Source organism: Phacochoerus africanus, chromosome 3 (assembly GCF_016906955.1).
Source record: "Phacochoerus africanus isolate WHEZ1 chromosome 3, ROS_Pafr_v1, whole genome shotgun sequence".
NCBI classification, from domain to species: domain Eukaryota; kingdom Metazoa; phylum Chordata; class Mammalia; order Artiodactyla; family Suidae; genus Phacochoerus; species Phacochoerus africanus.
Genome location: NC_062546.1, coordinates 103083745 through 103105844, shown reverse-complemented (window position 1 = coordinate 103105844; position 22100 = coordinate 103083745). Strand labels below are relative to the sequence as shown.

The 22100-nt window shown below is 46.8% G+C and overlaps 3 protein-coding genes and 1 long non-coding RNA gene across 4 annotated transcripts; 3 read left to right on the top strand and 1 right to left on the bottom strand.

The window, feature by feature from the left end:
• On the top strand, positions 1–2506 carry LOC125123076 (uncharacterized). Its single transcript, XR_007133972.1, has 3 exons — positions 1–196; positions 617–719; positions 1308–2506. It is a non-coding gene; the product is annotated as an uncharacterized LOC125123076 (long non-coding RNA).
• A 4522-nt stretch (positions 2507–7028) lies between these two features.
• On the bottom strand, positions 7029–8579 carry LOC125121938 (ubiquitin carboxyl-terminal hydrolase 17-like protein 6). The gene has a single exon (XM_047770230.1). The coding sequence runs from the start codon at positions 8577–8579 to the stop codon at positions 7029–7031; it is 1551 nt and encodes a 516-aa protein (XP_047626186.1).
• A 6249-nt stretch (positions 8580–14828) lies between these two features.
• On the top strand, positions 14829–18049 carry LOC125121937 (zinc finger protein 705F-like). The gene is made up of 5 exons (XM_047770229.1): positions 14829–14840; positions 15873–15999; positions 16940–17035; positions 17371–17453; positions 18005–18049. Exons 1-5 carry the CDS (start codon positions 14829–14831, stop codon positions 18047–18049), a joined length of 363 nt encoding a protein of 120 aa, XP_047626185.1.
• A 112-nt stretch (positions 18050–18161) lies between these two features.
• Positions 18162–18854, top strand: LOC125123075 (zinc finger protein 596-like). Its single transcript, XM_047772268.1, has one exon. It carries the CDS (start codon positions 18192–18194, stop codon positions 18792–18794), a length of 603 nt encoding a protein of 200 aa, XP_047628224.1. The 5' UTR covers positions 18162–18191; the 3' UTR covers positions 18795–18854.
• The last annotated feature ends 3246 nt before the right edge of the window (positions 18855–22100 follow it).

Sequence of the window (22100 nt, the reverse complement as noted above, 5' to 3'; positions counted from 1 at the left end):
AGTGCAGGGACTGTGGAGCCTTTGGACACAAAGCCAGTAGCGTCAGGTGCCGTGTGCAGTACTGACAAGGGGCCCTGGCCCCCCAGCCCTTGGGCTATAAACTCAGGAAGGAAAATCTAGAACCACGGAAGCTTCAGATCCTACAGATCCTGAGGACCTGTAACCCAGTTGATAGAGGCAAGGAGCAGAGGCCACGGTGAGCTGTGGGGGAGGTGGGACTCAGTCCCTGTCTGCCTCCCCGGTGTCCTGTCATTCCTAGGCGTGGTTGAGCACACAGCGTAGAAAAGGAGAGGAACAGACTGCACTGAGTTCAGCCCAAAGCCTAAGTCCTCAGGGGGCCACACTCAGGAGTTCCTAATATGCCTTGAGGTCACTCTAGCGGGGGTGGTGGAGAACATATGCAACTTTGCACATGAGAGGAACCCAAGCCAGAGAGACAAATAGGAGGAGTGTCCTGGGAAAACCTGGAGGTGTCCCTGGAGGTGGGGGAAGGATGTGAGATGAGGGAAGAGGGTTCGGCACCACAGCCTCCAAACTAGGAAAAGGCACAGCCTTGTCTGTTCCAACTATTACAAAGAGATTAGGATCCCACCACTTAACGTGCTTTGTTCTGCAGGCAAGTGGGGCATCAGCTGAAGTTACTCCAGAGACTTCCTGGGAGACCACAGGGGCAGCAGTGGTGCTGGAAGGAAGCAATGGAATCCTGTGACTATGTGAGGGTAAGTCCCCGAGTCCCGCTCTCTCCCCTGGGCAACCCTGGTTGGCCTCCCTCTCCTCCTGTGGGAGGGAAGTTGTACAGTCTTTCCCCACCAATGTGATCCCTCAGAGTACTTTTCAGATGGCATTTTCCTGGGTTTCTTTGATTTGCATTCTGACTCGCAGGTCTGGCAGTGTGTGCTGTGGGGAAGTGGAGGTGATGATGCCAGTAGCGTTCTGTAAGAAGCCTCCTTTGAGTTAGACTTCATGGCTGTAACTGTGACACATCCTGCAAAACTGTCCCTCAAAACTCCATTTGTCATCTGTGCCTGCAAAACACCAAGCTGTGTACAATCCCTCGAAGAGGGGACAAAAAAAAGCTTGGTTCCACTTATTTAACAAGAGGCACTGTTAGAATCTTTCTGTTTTCCTAGTTGATGTGTAAATGTAGCCAGGCAATGCTGTTGTGCTCTTTTTCATGCACACCCCTGAGGTTGGGTAATCACCATGTAGAAATTGAATCCTGTGAGATGTGTACTGGTTACTTTGAGTATTTATTGGATGGTGAGGAAATTCTAACTACGGTTGTTCTGTTTTGTCTTCTGCTACAGCATCCTCACAGGCTGACGCTCATCCAGCCATCCAGGAGGAAATCCCTCCTGGAACTGGAGCAGCCAAGTAGGCCACCTCTCAGGAAAGATGAGCTGAAATCTACCCAGCCTTTGGTGTCTCTCAGCAAGAAAAGTTTGGTGCAGCACCCCCACAGCAGCATCCAGGCTCCAGGCAAGAGATCTGCCCAGAGCTCCATCCAGCATTATCTGCACCACCTCAAAGAAACCTAGACTCAGCCCCATGCCAACCCCTCAGAAGAGCTCACTGACATCAGATCTGAGGGTCTTCCAGTATCTCCATCACCCATGCAGTACAACTGGACATGGACCCACAGTGACACCCCATGTGACCAGTAAGACACCTGCACAGCTGCCAGGCCCTCTTCCCAGCCTCCACTCAGCAGATCTGGCTCTGACACTGTCCAAGCCTCGCTGTAGCCCATCCTCCACCCACTAGCCTTGTTCCAGGCCAGCCTCTCAGGATGCTCTTCAGGAGAATAAGCAAAGGCTAGTGGAGCTGCAGCGACATGGTGCCTCCCCCACCCCCACCTGCAGAGAAGCTGGCCCCTCCTGCTCTGAGCTGCCCTGTCTGCAGGGAGCCTGAGGGTCCCTGCACCCCAGGCTCCTGAAGTGTCCTCTACGAGGACCTTCAGGTGTCCTCTTCCTCTGAAGAGAGTGACTGGGAGGGAGACACCCATGACCGCTAAAACTTGTCCTCCAGCCCCAGGTGCCCTGAAAGTGATGATTCCCTGAGAAGGGGAAGTCACACAGAGTGGCCTGTCCCTATGAGTTAGTGGTTCTTCACCTCTGGTGGATGCAAACCCAGACCAGCCCTGGGAACAGGCACCTGCAAACAGTGCACTTTCTCAGGATGGAATTATAGGCACATTCCAAGTGGAGTATACTTCCCAAACTGGAATGTAAAGTTGTTTGTGAATCTAAACCCTATTTAAGGCATTGAGATGAATATAGGAGTCAATTGTAACTGTTGTGTAAGTGGAAGCTATAGTGTTTGTCTGCATTTGGGGGAAAATGTCTGAACTTTCGACACCAGGCTAAAGGGCCCAACTTTGTTTTGCAAAACGTGAGCGGTGCCCTGTCCTGAGCTGAGACCTGTGGGCTCTGAGAGTTCACTCCCTGTAAATCAGGATGAGGAGATAACCACGAGGCTCAGGTTATTATATTTTAGTGAATATTGTTCTAAAGCTTTGTTCTTTCAATATGAATAAAATTCTACCAAAAAATCTTCCTGTATATGGCTTTGATTTCCAAGCTTGAAGATCATTGGTCAGATCTGATGTAACTGAAGACAGAGGAGCCTGGGAGGACCTGAAGCTTTTTCCGAATCACAGGACCTCAGGCATGCACACACATGATGCCATAACCAGCAGCTCCTCTGAGGCTCAGACCCTGGTGGAGCCTCTGGCTTCTTTCCAGAGCACAGGTCTAAGTGGATGAGGAACCCCCCCCCCCCAGGGGCTCACCTGAACCCACCCCAGTGGAACCAACCTATGTCCTGTACAGTCATGTTCCAATGAATCAAATGTTAGGGCTTCAACAGAGGAATCTGGGGGATCTTAGTTCTACTCATTATCAGGAATAATAAACTTAAACAAAAAAATAATACAAAATTGACTTGTGATGGTGATAAATCAAAATACTTGCACAATATATCATATTTTGTCATTTTATTAAATTGAAAGCCATTGGAAAAAAATACACATTATGGTGATATATAATAAAATGTACTGCTTTCTATAAAACTCATCTATAGAAAAAAACCTATAAAACAAAACTCTTGTCTCTTAAAGTTAAAGAACCTTTAGCTCAATCCATTAACCAGAGTTTCCCAAAATCCAGATTAATTTCATAGGTCCTTATTTATAATGAAATGCTTATCCAGTGACTTGACTCAGTTTATTATAAACTTAATGGAATTAAAAAACTTTCCTGGAGTTCCCACTGTGGCGCATCAGGATCAGTGACGATGTCTCCGTAGCACAAGGACACAGGTTTGATCCCCAACCCCAGCACAGTGGGTTCAGGATCTGGCATTGCTGCAGGTATGGCATAGGTCACAGCTATGACTCGGATCTGATCCTTGGTCCGGGAACTCCATATGCCACAAGGCATCCAAAAAGGAAAAACAAAACAAAACCCTTTCCTATGCCAGTTTCCTAAGTTTCATTTACAGTCCTCCTGATCAGAGTCACTGAAGGTCTGAGGGCTTTCACTGAAAAGGGAAGCTGTCCCAGGAGGTGGAGAGGGGATCGTCTGAACCTGGGGCCCAACTGCCCATTGTCCCTTCTGGTAAAGACCACTCTATGGCCTGGCCTGGAACACAGCAGGATGAAGGGGGTGGGGCACCTGCCGGCCTGGACTGTCATTAGGTGAGTTCTCTTGAGGGGAGGCTGGAGGGCCATTCTGGCCATCGGAGTAGGTGTCCTTTAGGTCACATGGGACTGTCTCTCTGGGCCCCAGTCCATCTTTCCTGAGCAGGGCCTGGAGAATCTGGATGGCCACCAAGCTCAGGGCTCTCAGTGCTTCTCTGAGGTCTAGAAGGGACTGAGAATCTGTTTGTTTGAGGGACTTGCATGGGGACCCAGGCAGACCCCTCATCTGGGGCCAGGATGCAGATTGTGGAATTTGGGGAGAATGACATTGGCTTTGAGTTCGCATTAGGACACTGTGCTTGAACTTTCCATGTGCCACAAGGGCTGAGGCCAAGCGTGCTGGAGGCAGCCTGAGGAATGTCAAGGGAGCCCAGGTCAGGTCTGCTGTCTGGAAGCTAAACAATGATGGAGGGACCTGGTGGGGTTGCAGGACAGCAGGCTGGGGGTTCAGTGATGTTCACCCGGGACTGCTCCTGGGTAAATTCTAGGAAAGATGTCTTCCTGGCGTCGGTAGGGGCACTGGCCTTCAGATGCTGTAAGAAAAGACACCGCACAGGGAATATGTATAAAGATTTGTCTCAAGAGGCAGAAAATCGGACCATATCCACCACTCTCCTCATCTCAGAGCCATCCAGCACCTCCAGAGTTTCCCAGGTTTCTCATTCACTGTGCTGTTTTCCTTCCTGTCTGGGCCAAGCTCCCAGGTGCCCCCCACCCTCTCCCCATGGGGATTCTCTACCAGTGGACTGAGTCCCTTCCAGGTGTGCACCCCAGGACAGAAGGGATGGCTTCCCTGTTTCCCTCCAGGCTACCCATGGCCTTGCCCCTGATGCCTGAGCAAGGGTCAGGGGTGGAGGGACAGAGCACCTTTAGGTCCCAATAACCTCAGATGAGCCAAGCCTTACACCTTGCTCACCACTGTCCACGTTCCTTCTCTGTCTTGTTCAAGGAGGCTGTGTTCAGCTGGCCCCAGGGCATCCTTGGCTCTCCTTCTCTTCCTTTGGCCCCAGGTGGGGGAAGGCAAGCCCCATCCTGACCCTTCCCAGGGCAGCTCCTGCTCCTGCTGCCTCCTAAAGGCATGTTCATCCTTTCTACACCTGTGCTCAGAGAGATGGCAGAAAACACAGTCAGCTTTCAGAGGTGACCTTCAGGATAGATTCAGCCCTCTGCTCACCCTAGGATCCCCCCCACCAGCGAAGAGGACCCTGTCACACTGGTCCTCACAGTCCCTACATCCCATCCTCACCTGTAGGGGCATGTGGTGCTGATGCTGCTCCTGTCGACTTGCCCTCGGCCTTGCCTTCTTGAAGCTCCAGGGCAGTCCTCCTCAGTGTCCATGTCAGAGATCCTGAACCATGAAAAGCAAAATTATGTCACATTAGTACTTATGTCCCTTCTGCACCTTCCCCTCAAAGTGACCACTCAGTGACCACTCTTCAAACCAAGGACAATGTTCTTCTTCACACAAAATGGCATCACATGAAGAGACATTGACCATCCTTTTCCAGGTGGCCTTTCTCAGAACAGAATCCACACAAACAAGACAAAATGACTATGAATGCCAAATGTCAATTTTCACTCACTGAAAGAGACTGAAGTGTGAGACTCTGTGAAGGTTTTCTCAATTGACAATATTAGAGAAAGACAGACAACACTTTGCATGACACACAAAATAAAAGAGTGGTGCGAGAATGCTCCAGCTCGCCTCTGGAGCATTTGAAACTCTGACATAAGGCATATTTTCCTCCTCAAAATTCCAAGATTCCAATTTGATGGGATAGGAGGAAACTTCAACTACAACTTAACACAGGAAAATGTTTTCTGTCTGGGAGCCTGGGAGCTTCATGGCTTAAGGTGTGGACTGCTCTTTATTCACTGCTTTTCTTTGGCACCCACTTTTAAAATAGTGTCTCGAAAGTGTGAACTTTCTGTATCTGAACAAAGAATGAAAAATAAATTGCTTAGCCTCTAAATGCACTCAGCCAACCAACAGATTCCATAACTGCTTGGGCACTGCCCCTCACATGCAGGGGAGTTTGAACCATCCTGTCATAATCGTCATTTGAAGGATGTATTTTATTATCCTTTCTCCTAGGAAATGTGGTTACAACTTAAAGAATCCATACCTGAAATGAAAACCCATCTTGGTGCCTATTTCTCCAGTTGGACTAATTTTCTGAGGTAAAAACCAGGGACCAAAATGTAATAGAAACCAACCTGAAATCCTTCTATCAGTTTCTCTGTCAGCAGATTCTCAGAGAGGGGGATGCTTCCAAACTCTGCTGGACACGATGCAGCTGCCAGGAAGCCGAGAAGGTTCCCTCCCAGCTTCTTTCCCAGGCAGGTGACCCTTACGGTGATCTCATCATATCCTGAAAAACAGGTAATCTTTTGGTTATATTTCCAAGCAATTAAAGCTGTTCGTACACATACCTGTGTATACTTTTAAACATTAATATGTCCTGGGAGTGAAAACATGCCCATTTACCAAGAAGCTCTGTTCCATTCTGCACTTTACCTTTTGACTCAAATAACTGTTCCCAAAAAAGTCTTCCTGCTGACACGGACATCAGGTTCATTCAGATCCGTCCTCCTTTGCCCTTTATTCCTGGAGATGCACCAAGTTGCTCTTTTGTCTCCTTCCTCCTGGTGTCTGGCATTTTCATAGCTTCCAACATATTTCTTCCAGTAGAAATCAAGCCCCAGATCCCTGTGGACAAATGTCCTAGTTCATATAAATTAGGGTAAGTGAGTGATGGCTTTTCAGGCATGTTCCCAGGTGTCCAGTCTCAGAGTGATCTCCAACCTCTAAGCCTGGTGGCCGGGCTTCCATGGACCCTCTAAGTCTCAGGCAGAAATGATAAGACTTCATGCAGCAATGACCCAGGGCTGGGCTCATCCACAGCTGGCCAGACCAGCAGAGGGAGGCCCAGCACGCAGGGGAGGTTCATGGACTTCCTGAGGGGCTCAGACAACTGCCCTTGCTTGGCTGGACATCAGCATTTCTGAGGAGCCTTCAGGCTGCATGATTTGCAAGAATCAAATATGCCAAAAATGAAACAAATCCAAACAAAATCCCAAACTATCAACAAATAGCTCTTCAAACACAGCACAAATGGCCAGTCCAAAGGCAGTTCTCAGACCCAGTGATCAAGCTGGTCCTCTCCAGCAACATCACTGTGGAAGCCCCCCACCCTCACCACACCCCCAACCCCACTCAGAGCTCCCCTGTAACAAGTTCATACTGAATACTTTTGGACTTGCAACACAAACTGCTTCCTCTGTGTGTCCAGGAGTGTATGAGTGTGTTGCAGGGGTGCAGCACAGCTCACTGCAGTGCCAGAGGCCTCTGCTTCTTCTTGTTCTTTTTCTTGGAGGCCTTGGTCCTCCCTTCCAGACAAGGGATGCTCCCCATGTTCGTTGCACCCTCAGGTGGGGCATCCCTGGTTGAAGTGCTGACCCCGCAGTTTTCCTGTGCGGGCAGTTTCCTTCCTGTCCCATCGAATTTCGACCTGTGGATGATGACTGCATTGGTCGGGAGGGCAGGCTCTACTTTCCTGAGGTTGAATTCAGCCTTAGGTCGGCTGTGTTCCTGGTGGCGTCTCCACTGCTCCAAGGTGATCTCCTGGATGTCGGTTTCTGCCAGGGGCCCCTCCGATGCAGACGCTCTGACGCTGGCGGGGCTTCTGGGCTCCCCAACCGCTGCATCCCTGCCTATGGGGTCAGCCCCCGCAGACCGAGGTGCCCTGTCTGCTGACGCTCCACCGGTGGCTCTTTCCAGCTCGCCCCTCTGGATGTAAAAGAGGACATAGGCACTTTGGCTCAGGGCAGAAGCAGTGTCACAGGCGGTGACCTTCGAATCGTCCATTCTGTACCACCAGCCATTTCCCGCTCTGATGTAGCAGAAGTAGTGTCCTTGGTGACAGGTCCACCCAGAGTGCACCAGCACGGCGAAGAGCTCGTAGTCCAGGGCTCCTGCCTTCTGCACAGACAGGTAGGGCTGCAGGTCCAGGTGCTCGGGGTATCGCACTTTCTTGTCCATCTTGTCACCTGTGACATCCGTGAACCGCTTCAGCACAAGGATCAGGACCTTGGAGGCCCTGTGCAAAGTCAGCCTCTTGGTGGCGGGTCCCTTCCTGAGACAAACACCACAATGGTAGGCATTTTCCCCGTCCAGCTTTTCAGGCTTCACCAGCTCTCTCAGGGCTTGCTCCACACTCTGAGCTGCCGTGATATCCAGGGTGACGTCCAGATAAGGGTCAAAAGTGTCTGAAACACCAAGACAGCGGAGACACTGGATCTGAGATCTCCAGCACCCTCCAAAGGTTTGCTGGATGAGGGTGTCTTCCGAGGGACATCTCTGCATGGCATCCAGAGCGAACATCAGGAACTCGTGGGCATCTTCCTGCCTGTGTCTGTGGAAGCTGGCGACCAGGTCCTTCCCAGGCTGGATGACATCTCCGGGATGCAGGAGGGCTCGGGTCACGTGAGCTCGCACAGCACACAGCATGCAGAAGGGCTGCTTCTGGCAGGCTCTCTGGTGCTGCCCATTCAGCAGAGAGATGGCCAGGGGGGGCGTGTGTGTCAGACACTGCAGCACTGCGTTCACGTAGCACGTGTTGCCCAGGTTCTGAAGCCCAGCGCCCACCACGGATGGTCTCCAACTCAGAGGCCCCTTTGTGGGCGCCGGTCCTACTGCCGCCACAGGAGCCGCATCAGCCTGCCAGTTGCAAAGTGCCTGGGATGATGGCGATGGTTTCTCGGGTCCAGAGGGTCCCCAGGGCAAATCAACAGCTGCAGCTGACCACGGAGATGTGCGTTTTGGTGGAAAGATGTTCGGCAGACGCTCCTGGCCCCAGCCAAGAGAAGCAACCTCCATGACTGCAGATGACCGCCCAAGACTTCCTATCTCAGAGCTGCGCTGCACAAGGACGCGGCCTTCCCCAGGACTGTCTGCAAATGGCCCCTTTGGGCGCTCCACCAGCCCTTTTATAGCCCATCCCACTCGCGGCAGGGCCAAGATCCAATCCGCTGCGAGCTCTGGATTGGATTATGGGCTGTGGGCGTGGCCACTCTTAATCCCCTGACCGAGGAATGAATACAAGGATTTCTGTTCACAAACCCTTGGAAACAGCTCTGATAGGGTTATGTGTAAAGGTGCTCCGAATATGAATGAGTTGGGGCCAAGTAGATACAGGCCTTAGCCTTGCCCAACCCACTCATATTGGGGGAGTGGAGAGGACCACGATTCAGTTCATAACAAACTGCTTCAAAATAGGAGTTCCCGTCGTGGCGCAGTGGTTAACGAATCCGACTAGGAACCATGAGGTTGCGGGTTCGGTCCCTGCCCTTGCTCAGTGGGTTAACGATCCCGCGTTGCCGTGAGCCGTGGTGTAGGTTGCAGACGCGGCTCGGATCCTGCGTTGCTGTGGCTCTGGCGTAGGCCGGTGGCTATAGCTCCGATTCGACCCCTAGCCTGGGAACCTCCATATGCCGCGGGAGAGGCCCAAGAAATAGCAACAACAACAAAGACAAAAGACAAAAAAAAAAGATTTCTGCCCTTTAGGCCACCCAAAGGAAAAACAAACATTTTTACACCACTTTCTCAACTCTAATTTCCACTGTACTCTTTCCAGACAGGTTTTCTTGAGAGTTTTTTATTTAAATTTAAATAGTTTATGAATATCCCCTGGCTTTCAGAGTCATTTCAAGTGATCCCAGAAGTATGGGACATTTAGTTTTTCATGAACTGGATGAGCATTTTGCAAAGTGAGTTCACATGCTACATAGGCAGATCCCTTTACTTCCAACACAGAATGTATATAGAACTGGATTTTTTTGGGCCAGGCCCCACACGCAGTAGTTCCTGGGCAAGGGATAGAACCTGCGCCACAGCAGTGACAACACCAGATCCTTCACCACAGGCCACGGGAAAACTCCTAGAACTGTAACTCTTTTTTAAAAATTGCTATCCGATGCTTTTGCTTCTAACAGAGCACAGTACTGGAGGCCAGAGGTCCCCAGGTCAGGGTGTAGGTGGGTTTGTTTTCTGCGAGGCCTCTGTCCACACAGTGTGGACTGCTCAGGACTTGCTGTGTCCTCATATGGCCTTTCCCCTCCACACACCCTGGAGTCTCTTGATTTTCTTCTAGGGATATCAGTCTGATTGGATGAGGGACCCACCCCAGAGGGTCACTGTAACCTAACCACCCCTTTATCTGCCCCTTCTCATCTGGTATACAGGCCCAGCCTGATGTATTAAAGGTGAGGGATTCCCATATGAGTGTGGGGGATGGGAACACAATCAGCTCCTAAAGCTGGCTCAGGGAGTCCTGTTGTTGTACAGTGGCAATGAATCTGACTAGGTTCTGTAAGGATGGGGATTCGATCCCTGCCTCACTCAGTGAGTGGGTTAAGGATCCCACTGCTCTGAGCTTTGGTGTAGTTCACAGATGCAGCTCAGATCCTGCATTGGTGTGGATGTGGTGTAGGCCAGGATCTGTAGCTCCCATTTGCCCCTTAGTCTGGGAACTTCCCTATGCTGCTGGTTCAGCCCTAAAAAAAGAAAAGTTGGCTCATTCTTTTTTGTGTTTGTTATGTTTTACTTATTATTTTATTGTGTTTATTATTTATTATGTTATTGTTTTATTTATTATTTTTTATTCATTTTTTCATTTAGGTACAGTTGATATAAGGTATGATATTCATTTCAGGTATACAACTCAGTCATTCAGTGTTTTTATCAATAATACTGCATGTAAAGTAATTACAAAATATTGGCTATACAGCCATGGCTGTACATTATAACTCTGTTACTAGTCTATTTCATGCCTTGTAGTATAAAGGGTTGGTGCTGACTTTGGAGACTGGCTTGACATGTTTCAGGATGTTCCTCACAAGCAAAAATATCATGTGATGCTCAGGAAACTTTTCCCTCAAGAGAATCCCCTCAGCATTGTAGGTCAACAACCACCATCTAATATAATATATATAGGAAAGTTGTGGTGGAAATAGTGAAGATGAACAACAGTAAGGATGATGCTGATGATGATCATGGCGAGGGAAATGTATATATTCATGTGATAACCCTGCAGTTATGGAGATGAGAGGACAGACGTCCCTGATGGGGGAAGAGGTAATGACATTATTTCTCAGGGGGTAGCTGTCACAGTTCTGGGTTCAACAGAGGAGTATGTTCCACAAGGGCAAAGCCTATTGGCAGGAAGATAAAGCCATCCTATCCCTTGGAGAGCAAGGGGAACTTTAGTCCTCCGCCAGCCGTGGGAGCAGAGGCTGAAGGGCAAAGGGAGACCTTGAGCCTGGAACCCCACCAGACACTATCAGCTCTCAGCAGTGAGGGCAGCTGGCTGACAGGGCGTGGTCCACCTGGGGAGGCAGATCCTGGCCACACCTGGCACTGAAGCCTCGCTCAGGTTTTGTCCCCCCTCACACAAAGCTGCATTCCTGCCAGCTGCAGCTGTCAGGCCCACAGGACTCAGACCTCTAGACCCTGCTAGGGACAGAGTTGCTGTAGATCAGCATCCTCATCACCCTCCATCTGCATGGTGACAGGGCTGTGGGACCTGTCATGGACTCACTGGAGGACTTGATGTCAGCACCGGCAAAGATGATCAGCTCCAAAGAACCACCTGCCTTCAGGGGACAGCCTCCCCAGAAGGGGGGGGACATGCAGGGAGTGGCAGTGGGAGGGAAGATACTGCCCTGGATGCTCTGGCCCCATTCACACAGATACCAAGGACCAGGTTAGGACCCCGCCGCAACCTGTGGAGTTGACAGGCTCTTGTTCGAGGCTGAGGCGCAGCTCGATTTCCCATTTGCACGTATTTCTCCCTCCTCATCATTTCCAAAGACTTTTCACTCCGAGATCATCCTGAAAAAAATATCCAGCACACAGAACCCCTTTTTGCCTGCCCTCTGGGAACCAAAATAGTGACACATGTGAAAGGATTGCTGGGAAAATGGAGAAAAATTGTTTTATTTTATTATTTTATTTTATGATATTTTACTCTTTTAGGGATGCACCTGTAGCATAGGAAAGTTCCCAGGCTAGGGGTGGAATTGGAGCTGCAGCTGCTAGCCTACACCACAGCCACAGGAACAGCAGATGGGCAACCTACAGCACAGCTCATGGCAACACCACATCCATAACCCACTGATCAAAGCCAGGGATCGAACTGCATCCTCATGAGTACTAGCCTGGTTTTTAACATACTAAGCCAAAATGGGAACTCCCTGCATTTTATTTTCAATTCTATATTTCTCCCAGGGAATTCCAGCTCCATTTCCACAGAATCCCCTTGTCTGAGGCCCTGCTTATTTGGAAGACACAGAATGTTTCCCAGTGTACAGAACACACTCAAAAGTATTTATGAGTAAGAAAAGAATGAATGGATTCTTTTTTTCCAAAATGTCCTTACATTTTGATCTCCAGATTTGCATGAGGTTACAATTTTGCATTAATTGAGGAAATCCAATCAAATTGAACAGGGTGTATTTCCCAGACTGAAACCCTATTAGGGTCAGTAACCTTCTAGATAGGGTGTATCCCTGGAGAGTAGCACAGACTGGGTTATAAATTGTCCTGCAGGTATAAAGGGAATCAAACAGACAAAGAGCTGCATTGGTCCAGAGAAGGAGACACTGGACAGTCTGGGACACTGGAGGAAGAGGAATTAACTGCCGGCTGGGGAACTTGCTCAGAACCCATTTGGTTTCAACAGCTCCTCCAATTTCGGGTTTTGGTGAGTTCTCCCAACTGAAAGGCAAGCTGACTTCGTTCTCTTAAATTTTTGTTCGTTTTTGTATTTTTTTGACTGCACCTGAGGCATGTGGAAGTTCCCAGGCCAGGGATTGAACCTACACCACAACAGTGATAAGAGCAGATCATTAACCTGCTGAGACACCAAAGAAATCCTTCATTCCCTTAAATTTTGATAAGCCCTCCCTGTCCTTAGACACATGTCCTATCAAAGAAGCTTCTTATCATCTCTAAATTACGTTGTGTCAACCTTTATTTTGTCACTCTCATTTCCTACTTTTGACTGTTCATGTCCCTTTTTTTTCCCACTCCAACATTGTTGTCTTGACTCTAGTTATTCTACCTGCCTCATCTTAGATCCTATGCTTGTGCTATCCAGTGCAGTAACTACCAGCCGCATCTGGCTAAAACATTAAAATTGATGCAATTAAGTAGCTAAACTTCATCCTTGGTAGTGCTCACCATATGTCAAGTATTCTGTCAGCACATTTTGGTGGCAGTTATTTTTTTACACAACCCAGACGTAAATCTTGTCCTTCATCTTGGAACTTCTATTGGCACGTTGACCTATATCTGATGATTTTAATTTGTTTATAAATACTTCATTTTTTGCTTCTCTGAATTAATTTCTTTTTATAGATTTCATCAAGTGATTTTCTTCATTTTCTTTCTTTCTTTCTTTTCTTTTTTTTTTTTTTTCTGGCTGCACCTGAAGCATGTGAAAATTCCCAAGATAAGGGTCACATCAGAGCTGTAGCTGCTGGCCTACGCCACAGCCAGAGCAACGCTGGATCCCAGCCATCTCTGTGACCTGCACTGTAGTTTGTGGCAATGCCAGAAACTTAACCCACTGAGCCACACCAGGGATCAAACCTTCATCTTCACAGACACTATGTCAAGTTCTTGACCTACTGAGCCACAGAGGGAACACCTCTTCATCTTATTTCTTATGTGTCTTGGAATAAATTTTTATGTTAAATTAATTATCTCAAGATAAAGTAAATCTCTTGAGATATCTGTTGTACTTCTTCCAAAGAATTAATATACATTAACTTCCTTTGATGACTCTAACTTGACAGATGGACAGCCCAGAGCTTCCTGGGCTCCATCCTTCTATGTCCAGGGCTGCCCTTCTGCATATGCCTCTGGACTCCCTGGCTGTCCGATAGGGATTTACATATTCCCATTTTCAATAGAAGAAAAATTCTAAGAGTCAAAAAGAATATTTCATTTTACCCTAAAATTTTCCTGGAAGAGAAAACCAAAGTTAATCACGGCCTAGTCTTGTTTAGTTTTCCTAGATCTCCTTCTCTCATTGGACTTTCCCAGGTTCTCTGGATAATCCAATCCCTATACTGTTTTTGTGAGTGATCCTTGGGCATTGGGAATTATCTGGTCAATTGATGCATATCCACAGTTAGCAGATTGTGGATTAACCCAGGGCTTCTCTTCATTTCTGATTGAAGCCGGTAACTGCACTTCCAGTTTGATTGTGAAGGGAGGACAGGAGAATAGGAACTTAGTAAATAACTTTAAGGATATTTCTGTTTCAGGAGAGAAGGGATGTAATGTAGGGGTGGATTGTGGCTATAAGGAGAGGCTTCCCCCAAAACTAGGTGATGAAAATGAAGAGCAACTACATGATTTTGAAAGTGCAATCAGTACCATGGAGGTTCCCATTCAGTAGAAATCTGGGAATAAGGAGACATTTTGTGAAAATGCAACAAGAAAAAGACATTGTAATAACACAGAGCTTATTCTGATGATTAATGTTTGAGGTCATATCACAGGTAAAACCTAGGCGATCTTCATTACACTAAAGGAATTTGAGTACAGGACACAGATTGAGCAAAACTGACAGCCATTCCTTCTTTCAGATGTGTAACTTTGTCATATCATAAAGTTTTTGGAATCTCTGTTTGTCCTTTGTAAGTGGGTAAATGAAACCAATTTCCTCCTAAGCCTCAGACATTCCATTATTTCTGAGCATCCTTGACCTTGAGGATGAGACCATCCATGACAGTAACAGAGTCTTGGCCTCTGGCTACTTCCTGGTTCAAACTCTCTGAAACTTTTACCTTCTTGACTAGCAACCACAGCTAGAGGCTTCTTACATGTGATCTGGAAGAGGAGACACCCTGCTTATAATTTTTAGGGGACAATCCTTGTCTCTTTGTTGGGCTGGGGTCACACCCACATGAAGGTTTGGGCTCCATTTCAGAGGGGCTGCAAAGTTGTGCACAAGACCAGAAGCTCATGGTTTTTTCTCCATCTTCAGATTTGCCTGCTAAGGGATTGGATTGGCTGTGTGTGACCCAGTAGGGGACTCCTGGCACCTGAGTGATGACAATGCAGCCAATGGTGAGTAGCAAATGCCTCCTTCCCATGAAGTTACACCCCTAACACCATTCGATGGTGAGATTTTCAAACTGGTGTGTGTATCTTATGTGAAGTCTGTCCATGTTCGCACATCTGAGTTCCAGCTGAGTGTGCCCAGGACTCTGGGGTAGTTATCATGGGTCAGGACCTCAGTGGTCACTAAGCTCCTTCCCAACATTAAACACACTTATGATGGAGGCCTGCAGTAACCTTGTGTATTTACATAAGAGAAAAAAAAATTCTTTTATCTCATTCAGCTTAGGGGCTGATTGACAAATGACTGACTTGTTGACTGTTTTGGGATGTAATGGGCTTAGGAGGGGGTGATTACAAGGGTAGAGATGAGGGAGGGCAGAGCACTGTGTCCCTAGAGAGTCATATTTACAGCCCTGAGTGTAACTAATCTGCTGTTGCCCTGCTCTGAAGCTGTTCAGTGTTGAGAAGAGAGGTTCAGAACTAAAGGGGAATCATTTTATTTTTTCCCAATTTGAAACCTTTCACAATTATCCAGTACATACATACTATTGAAAATTCAGAAAAACGTTAACTACAATTAGCATTAGCATTCTTTCCCCCAATCACACATTAGATGTTTCAACACTCATAACAGGCTATTAAGTCCATTTATTTATGGAGAATCAAAGATTCTTCTAGGGAAATAATTGAAACCAGTAGTCATGTTTTCAAAGTAGCACATCATGGTGATTGTTCACCTTGTCATGAATCTGTAGTTACTTGAAATTAATAGGGAAGAGAGATTTAGTTATTGATTTTCAAGTGAATATTTATAATCACTTATCTGGAATCCTAATTACCAGGTTATTGAAAATTTTCCATTTTGCATTATAATATACTGCATGTGCTAATTCTGTAAAATTAAGATTTATGAAGTCAGAGTATGTAGATGACTGTGAATGTAACTGAAAGGCAGACACCAGCTCAGCACTGGCAGAAAACAGAGGAGAACCACAGACAGATACAATCTCTTACACACCCTTATTCGTGATGTTTTAGGAATCAGTGTCGTTGAAGGATGTAGCTATAGTCTTCACCAAGGAAGAGTGGAGCCTGCTGGACACACCCCAGAAGAAGCTGTACAGAGATGTGATGCTGGAAAATATCAACCATCTGGCCTCTGTAGGTGAGTCTGTCAACAGCGATGAACTTATGTATGTGTCATTCCATTCATTCATTCCCTGAACAGGTATTTAGAACAGCTCCCTTGTGTCCTGCTCTAACTGCTTCCTGATTCTTCGATAGTCCATATAACTACCTAAAAGGAGGGTATTTCTTTACATGGCACTTTTCGTTATCACAATGAAATGTAATTTTGGTCACATTTCATGTATTTGTTGCTACTCAGTCTCAACACTCAGAACAGAATTGGTGATTCAAAGGATTTTTTTTTTTTTTTGCTTTTTAGGGCCACACCCACAGCATATGGAGGTTCCCAGGCTAGGGGTATAATCAGAGCTACAGCTGCCAGCCTACACCTCAGCTACAGCAATGCTAGATCCGAGCCATATCTGCAACCTACACCACAGCAATGCTGGATCCTTAACCCACTGAGTGAGGCTAGGGATCAAACCCCTGTCCTCATGGATACTAGTTGGGTTCATTTCTGCTGAGCCATAACAGGAACTCCCAAAGGATATTTTAATGCATAAATAGATGGGTCAAATATTTTTCAAATTATCCTTCTGTTCCAGTCACTGCATGAAGACTGAGACCAGAGTCGAGTACATGACATCCTTGTGATTATTCCTGTAGGTCTCATCATAACCAGATCTTGTTTGAAAATAATATTCTACCTACTGTAGGGTCTTTTAAACTTTCCCATTTGGAAAAGACTGAGGACTACATTCTCTTTGAACTTGTGCATCGGCACTAGCCTCTACAGGGGCTCACTGTTTTGGCTGCTGCTTTGGATGTCCTCCTGGTCTGGGGAAATCTCACTGTTTTGTCTGTAGAAGATGTTGCCTGCACTGACCTCTTTATTTTCCTCATTACCTTACCATGAACTTGAGGGTAGCAATAGGTAATTAGCACAGACTCAACATCCACACTTGTTAATCAAACAGGTTGTCAGATCAGCAAAGCAGATGTGATTTCCCAGCTGAAGCAAGGGAAAGAGCTGTGCAGAGAAACAATAGGATGTCTTCAAGGCCAGAGTCCAGGTAAGCAGCAGGGCCCTGTGCTTCAATGCAAAGAGGTTCTGGTCTCTGAGGGACTAGGTTTGAAAATGCCAGCAGAAACTTTTGTGAACTGAGTGATATATTCTAAAATGGAAATGAGGACATTGGGACAAAATTCCTCAAGTTGCTTTTATTTACTTTCTAATAGACCATGACTTTTAAAGTGTTACTACTACCTTAAGTGTCACTTTATTTGACACAATTTCCCCATCTAAATGCCAGTTTTTGAAACCTACTCACATGGACTTTGGTATTTGCCTGCATTTTTATTTCTCAAATGCCATTATAAAATCTATACTTTTTTTCAATTTCTTTAGGCAGTAAAAGTCCCCTGAGGCAACAAGAAATGATATCCATGCTACAAGTCAAAAGGAAGCACCTATCCACTACCATGCCAATGGTGAGTTTCATGGGTGTAAACACCAGTGACCCAAATTAAAAACTTGGAAATTAGATAAGTTGGTAACTTAGAACAATTGCATAAATGTAATTAAGTTGAGATCAAGATCTTTCTGGGAAAATTTTGGAGAGCTTGAAATCAGTTAATCAATTAGTATGAGCTCAAAACCATAGCTTAAGGAAAATCAATCAGTTGCATGAACATGCTCATCTCCTAGTCTTTAAAACACACTGGGGGGGGGGGGAGGGGAACAATAACACTGAAGTGTTCAAAATTAAACTAACAACACCGGGGTTAGGATTCTATAAAAGAGAATATATGCCAGCAGGAGAGTAACACAACATGTGTATGCAACTACCATTGGAAATATTTGGAGAGGAGACTGTTACTGACTGGTGCTCTGTGGGTTTTAATGTAGGGAAACTTTCAATTAAAACTCATGGCTGTAGGCCAACCAGTAACAGCCTTATGTCTTCTTGCCCAAAGCAGGTTTCTCATGCACAAGTGGATCCTGTTGAATGTGATGATTTGAGTGACGAATTTACTCTCAGATCTTCACCTCCACATTTATCAACTCCTGTAAGAAGAAAACATAATGACCATAAAGGGAGTGGAAAATCACTTCATGAAAGGTCATTGAATAATGGACATGATCACATTCACACTAGAGGTAAATTATGTGAATGTCCTCTATGTGGGAAAGGCTTCAGTAACTGCTTTAGCTTCAGACGACACAAGATGGCTCACAATGGAGAGAAACCATATAAATGTCATCTATGTGGAAGTGGCTTTTTGCAAATTTCTGACCTTAGAAATCACAATCGGATCCACACTGGAGAGAAGCCATTCAAATGTCACCTGTGTAGGAAAGTCTTCAGTCACAGTTCCTACTTGAGACAACATGAGAAAACTCACACAGGAGAGAAGCCATACGCATGCCAGCTCTGTGAGAAAACTTTCAATCAAGTCTCTTACCTTCGAAAACATGAGAAAATCCATCCTGCAGAGAAGCGCTATGAATGTCATCAGTGTGAGAAAGCCTTTAGTCAAAGCTCTGGCCTTAGCCAGCACAAAAGAATCCACACTGGAGAGAAACCACATGTATGTCTTGTGTGCGGAAAGGCCTTCAGTCAAAGCTCTGAACTGACTCGGCACAAAAGGACCCACACAGGACAGAAACCTTATGAATGCCAGCAGTGTGGGAGGGCCTTCAGTCAGTCTGCTAATCTGAGAAGACATGACAGAACCCACACTGGAGAGCAGCCCTATGAGTGTCAGTTCTGTGGGAAACGCTTCAGTCACAGCTCTTCCCTTAGACGACATGAGGGGACACAGCACTGAAGAGAAGATCAGGGGGCCTTCAGGAGACAGTCTGACCTGGGGTGATATAGCATAAATGTCAGGAGTGTGAAGGAAACACCAGTCATTGCTTTAGTATTTAAACACATCACAGTACACATCCTTTAAGGAAGCATCCTCTGTAATCAAAATGGAAGCTACTTCAGGCATCATTCTCCTCAATCCAGACAGGCTTTAATACAAGGAAGTAGATCATGTGTGTGTTGTCCCTGTGGCAAAACCTTTAGCCATGGCCTGACCCCAGGGAACACTACAGACTCAGTATGTAAATATAATATGCATGTTTTCAGCAACAGCTCTCAACTTGAAAGACCTAGACAACTTGGGCAGAGGATAACCCTTCATTCTTCATTGATAACAATTGTTAAATGGGAGCCAACTCCATGTCCAGAAGCACTAGGACTGTAGTCACTGTTAATGAACATTGAGCCCAGCACCAGGCTAGACCTTCACAAAGAACTCAGTGAAAGGGGAAACACTGAAGCAGAAAAGAAGATGGTTTCTCAGAAATGCCAAAATATGCTGAGGAACATCAAAGCATACTTAATAACTCATATTGGAGAAGTAGTTCAATGTAAAGCCTGAGAAGTTCTCTACTCCAAGAGCAACCCTTCTGGCCCATGTGTGGATACAGACTGTATAAAACACCATCAGTGTCATGAAGGGAGGAAGTCTGCAGGGATCACCTATTTTTCAGTCAACATTACGTCTCACACCGAGGACATAGCAATCCTCAAACTCAAAGTGGAGTTACAGTTAGATTTCATACCACAGAAAGGGAGTGTGTGTGGAAGGGAGTCTGTAAAAGAATCTTTTACACACAATCAGGCAGATTGTGATTTGGAAAATACCTCTTCAGGAAAATGTGGGATATTGTGGACAGTGCAGGTATCAAGCTGTATAGAATGTAGAGTTTTATAAGAAATTAAGATTTGTGGAGTTCCCGTCGTGGCGCAGTGGTTAACGAATCCGACTAGGAACCATGAGGTTGCGGGTTCGATCCCTGCCCTTGCTCAGTGGGTTAACGATCTGGCGTTGCCATGAGCTGTGGTGTAGGTCGCAGACGCGGCTCGGATCCTGCATTGCTGTGGCTCTGGTGTAGGCCGGTGGCTACAGCTCCGATTCAACCCCTAGCCTGGGAACCTCCATGTGCCGAGGGAGCGGCCCAAGAAATAGCAAAAAGACAAAAAAAAAAAATAAGATTTGTAAATAGAATAATAGCTGCAGACGTTCAAACAATAAAGCCTGTGGCTAAAGACATGTAAATGGTGGTGTCTAGTTTTCTTTCTGTCCCTCTACACACAGGGATTCAGGACCACCATCCCGGCAAGTGAGAAGAGAACCAGCCCCACTCTCGGAGTCTCCCTTTCTCAGCTCTCTCCACACAACTCAGCTCCACTCATTCCAACATCCTTCCCACACCATCTGTCCCCTTCAGGCCCTGGTAGGGACACTGCTATGATCTTCACTCCACTTGTCAGGCTTCCCAGAACATCATGATCCTTGTCAGGCAAAGTCGTGGGGGAGTATCAAGGACATCTAGTCCTAAACTCTTTGAGGTGCCTCAACAAACGGCTGTAGATGGAAACCACCTGGAGCCAGAGAGACAAGCATCTATGCCCTCCCAAACTATTACTTTGTCCCTAAACCTCTGAATTGAGCTAAGTGGATGCAAGAGTTCATTCCAAGATCGGAGTCTATATCTTAGCTGATTCCTGAATTATGCACCCAGCAGTCTCACTAAACAGGAACACAGCCTTGTTACCCCCACATAAGCTCATGGACTAAATCTCCAGGAAAATAAAATGCCCAGGAGTTCCCATTGTGGCTCAGCAGGTTGCTAACCCGACTAGTATCCATGAGAATGTAGGTTCAGTCCCTGGCCTCACTCAGTGGGTTAAAGATGTGGTGTTGTTGTGATCTACAGTGTTGGTCTCTCATGAGGCTCCTATCTGGTGTTGCTGTGGCTGTGGTGTAGGCCGGCAGTTACAGCTCCAATTCTACCCCTAGCCTGGAAACTTCCATATGTCACAGTTGAGGCCCTAAAAAGAAAAGAAAAAAAAAAAGTGCCTAAACTATCAGCATCACAGAAGCCAGGTTTTAAAATAATTAGTGCAATGTACTTTTCCCCAAAATAAAAGATGAGTGTTCTCACAAATCAGAACTCACCACTGTCTGCAAGACTTGGAAATTTATCCTCTGACACACTGCAGTATTGACCTGAATCCCAAGGGCGATTCTTTCAGGACATCCACGAGGATGACTTGTGTTCTTGCAGCACAATTCCCAGAGCACAGGCCTGAGCCCACTTACAAGAACACATACAAGGATGATATTGATCCATCATTTTCAGAATCTCCACAGGGGATCGCAGGGAACAGAGTGGAAAAACAGTCCCGTTTGAAGATGATGAACAATCAATTCTATTTTCTGCCTAAGAATATGTGTGTTTTACCCACAAGCTGTAGTTGAGCTTAGCTGTAATTCTGGGTTACCACCTTACCTGGTGACTTAGCCAGGAATCTAGTCCTCTGCCACAGCGTGTCTCCAGGAGGAAAGATCTGGTCCTGGCGCTGCTGGGGGGGGTGGGGGGGGGGAGGGGGGGGCCTGTAAGGGTGCTGGGACCCCCCAGGAATGCTGTACATGCTCCCTTCTCAGAGGCACTCACCACCTCTTGGGATGCCCCTACACTGACCTGTGCAGGTAAGTGTGCTGGGCTTTCCCAGTGAAATGGGATTTCAGGGTGCTTTGGTACAATGACCACAGCAGGAAGTACCACACGAGGAGGCTTGTTTGGGTGACACATTGAGAGCTTTACTGGCGGTGGCGGGGGGGATCCCTTCCCAGGGTGACCCCTTCCAGAGGCAGCTGTATGGGGCCACCATTCAACAAGCTGGGTGGCAAAGAGATTCCCACTGGAGAGGGCTTGGAGGGGGCTGGTCGTCCAGATGAAGTCCCCTAGCATCCACTTGTCCTAAGTACACTGCTTTCAGCCCCAGAAACCCCAGGAGTGTTCTAGAAGAACCAGGGACTGAACCTTCATCCTCATGGATACTAGTCGGGTTAGCAACCTGCTGAGCCACAATGGGAACTCCTGGGCATTTTATTTTCCTGGAGATTTAGTCCATGAGCTTATGTGGGGGTAACAAGGCTGTGTTCCTGTTTAGTGAGACTGCTGGGTGCATAATTCAGGAATCAGCTAAGATATAGACTCCGATCTTGGAATGAACTCTTGCATCCACTTAGCTCAATTCAGAGGTTTAGGGACAAAGTAATAGTTTGGGAGGG

Bases quoted from the DNA above. Each gene is read 5' to 3' on its own strand.
- LOC125121938 (XM_047770230.1), bottom strand. From the start codon at position 8,579: ATGGAGGTTGCTTCTCTTGGCTGGGGCCAGGAGCGTCTGCCGAACATC.
- LOC125121937 (XM_047770229.1), top strand. The intron at 16,000-16,939 runs GTGAGTCTGTCA...TTAATCAAACAG, and splicing joins CAACCATCTGGCCTCTGTAG to GTTGTCAGATCAGCAAAGCA. The intron at 17,036-17,370 runs GTAAGCAGCAGG...CAATTTCTTTAG, and splicing joins TCTTCAAGGCCAGAGTCCAG to GCAGTAAAAGTCCCCTGAGG.
- LOC125123075 (XM_047772268.1), top strand. From the start codon at position 18,192: ATGGCTCACAATGGAGAGAAACCATATAAATGTCATCTATGTGGAAGT.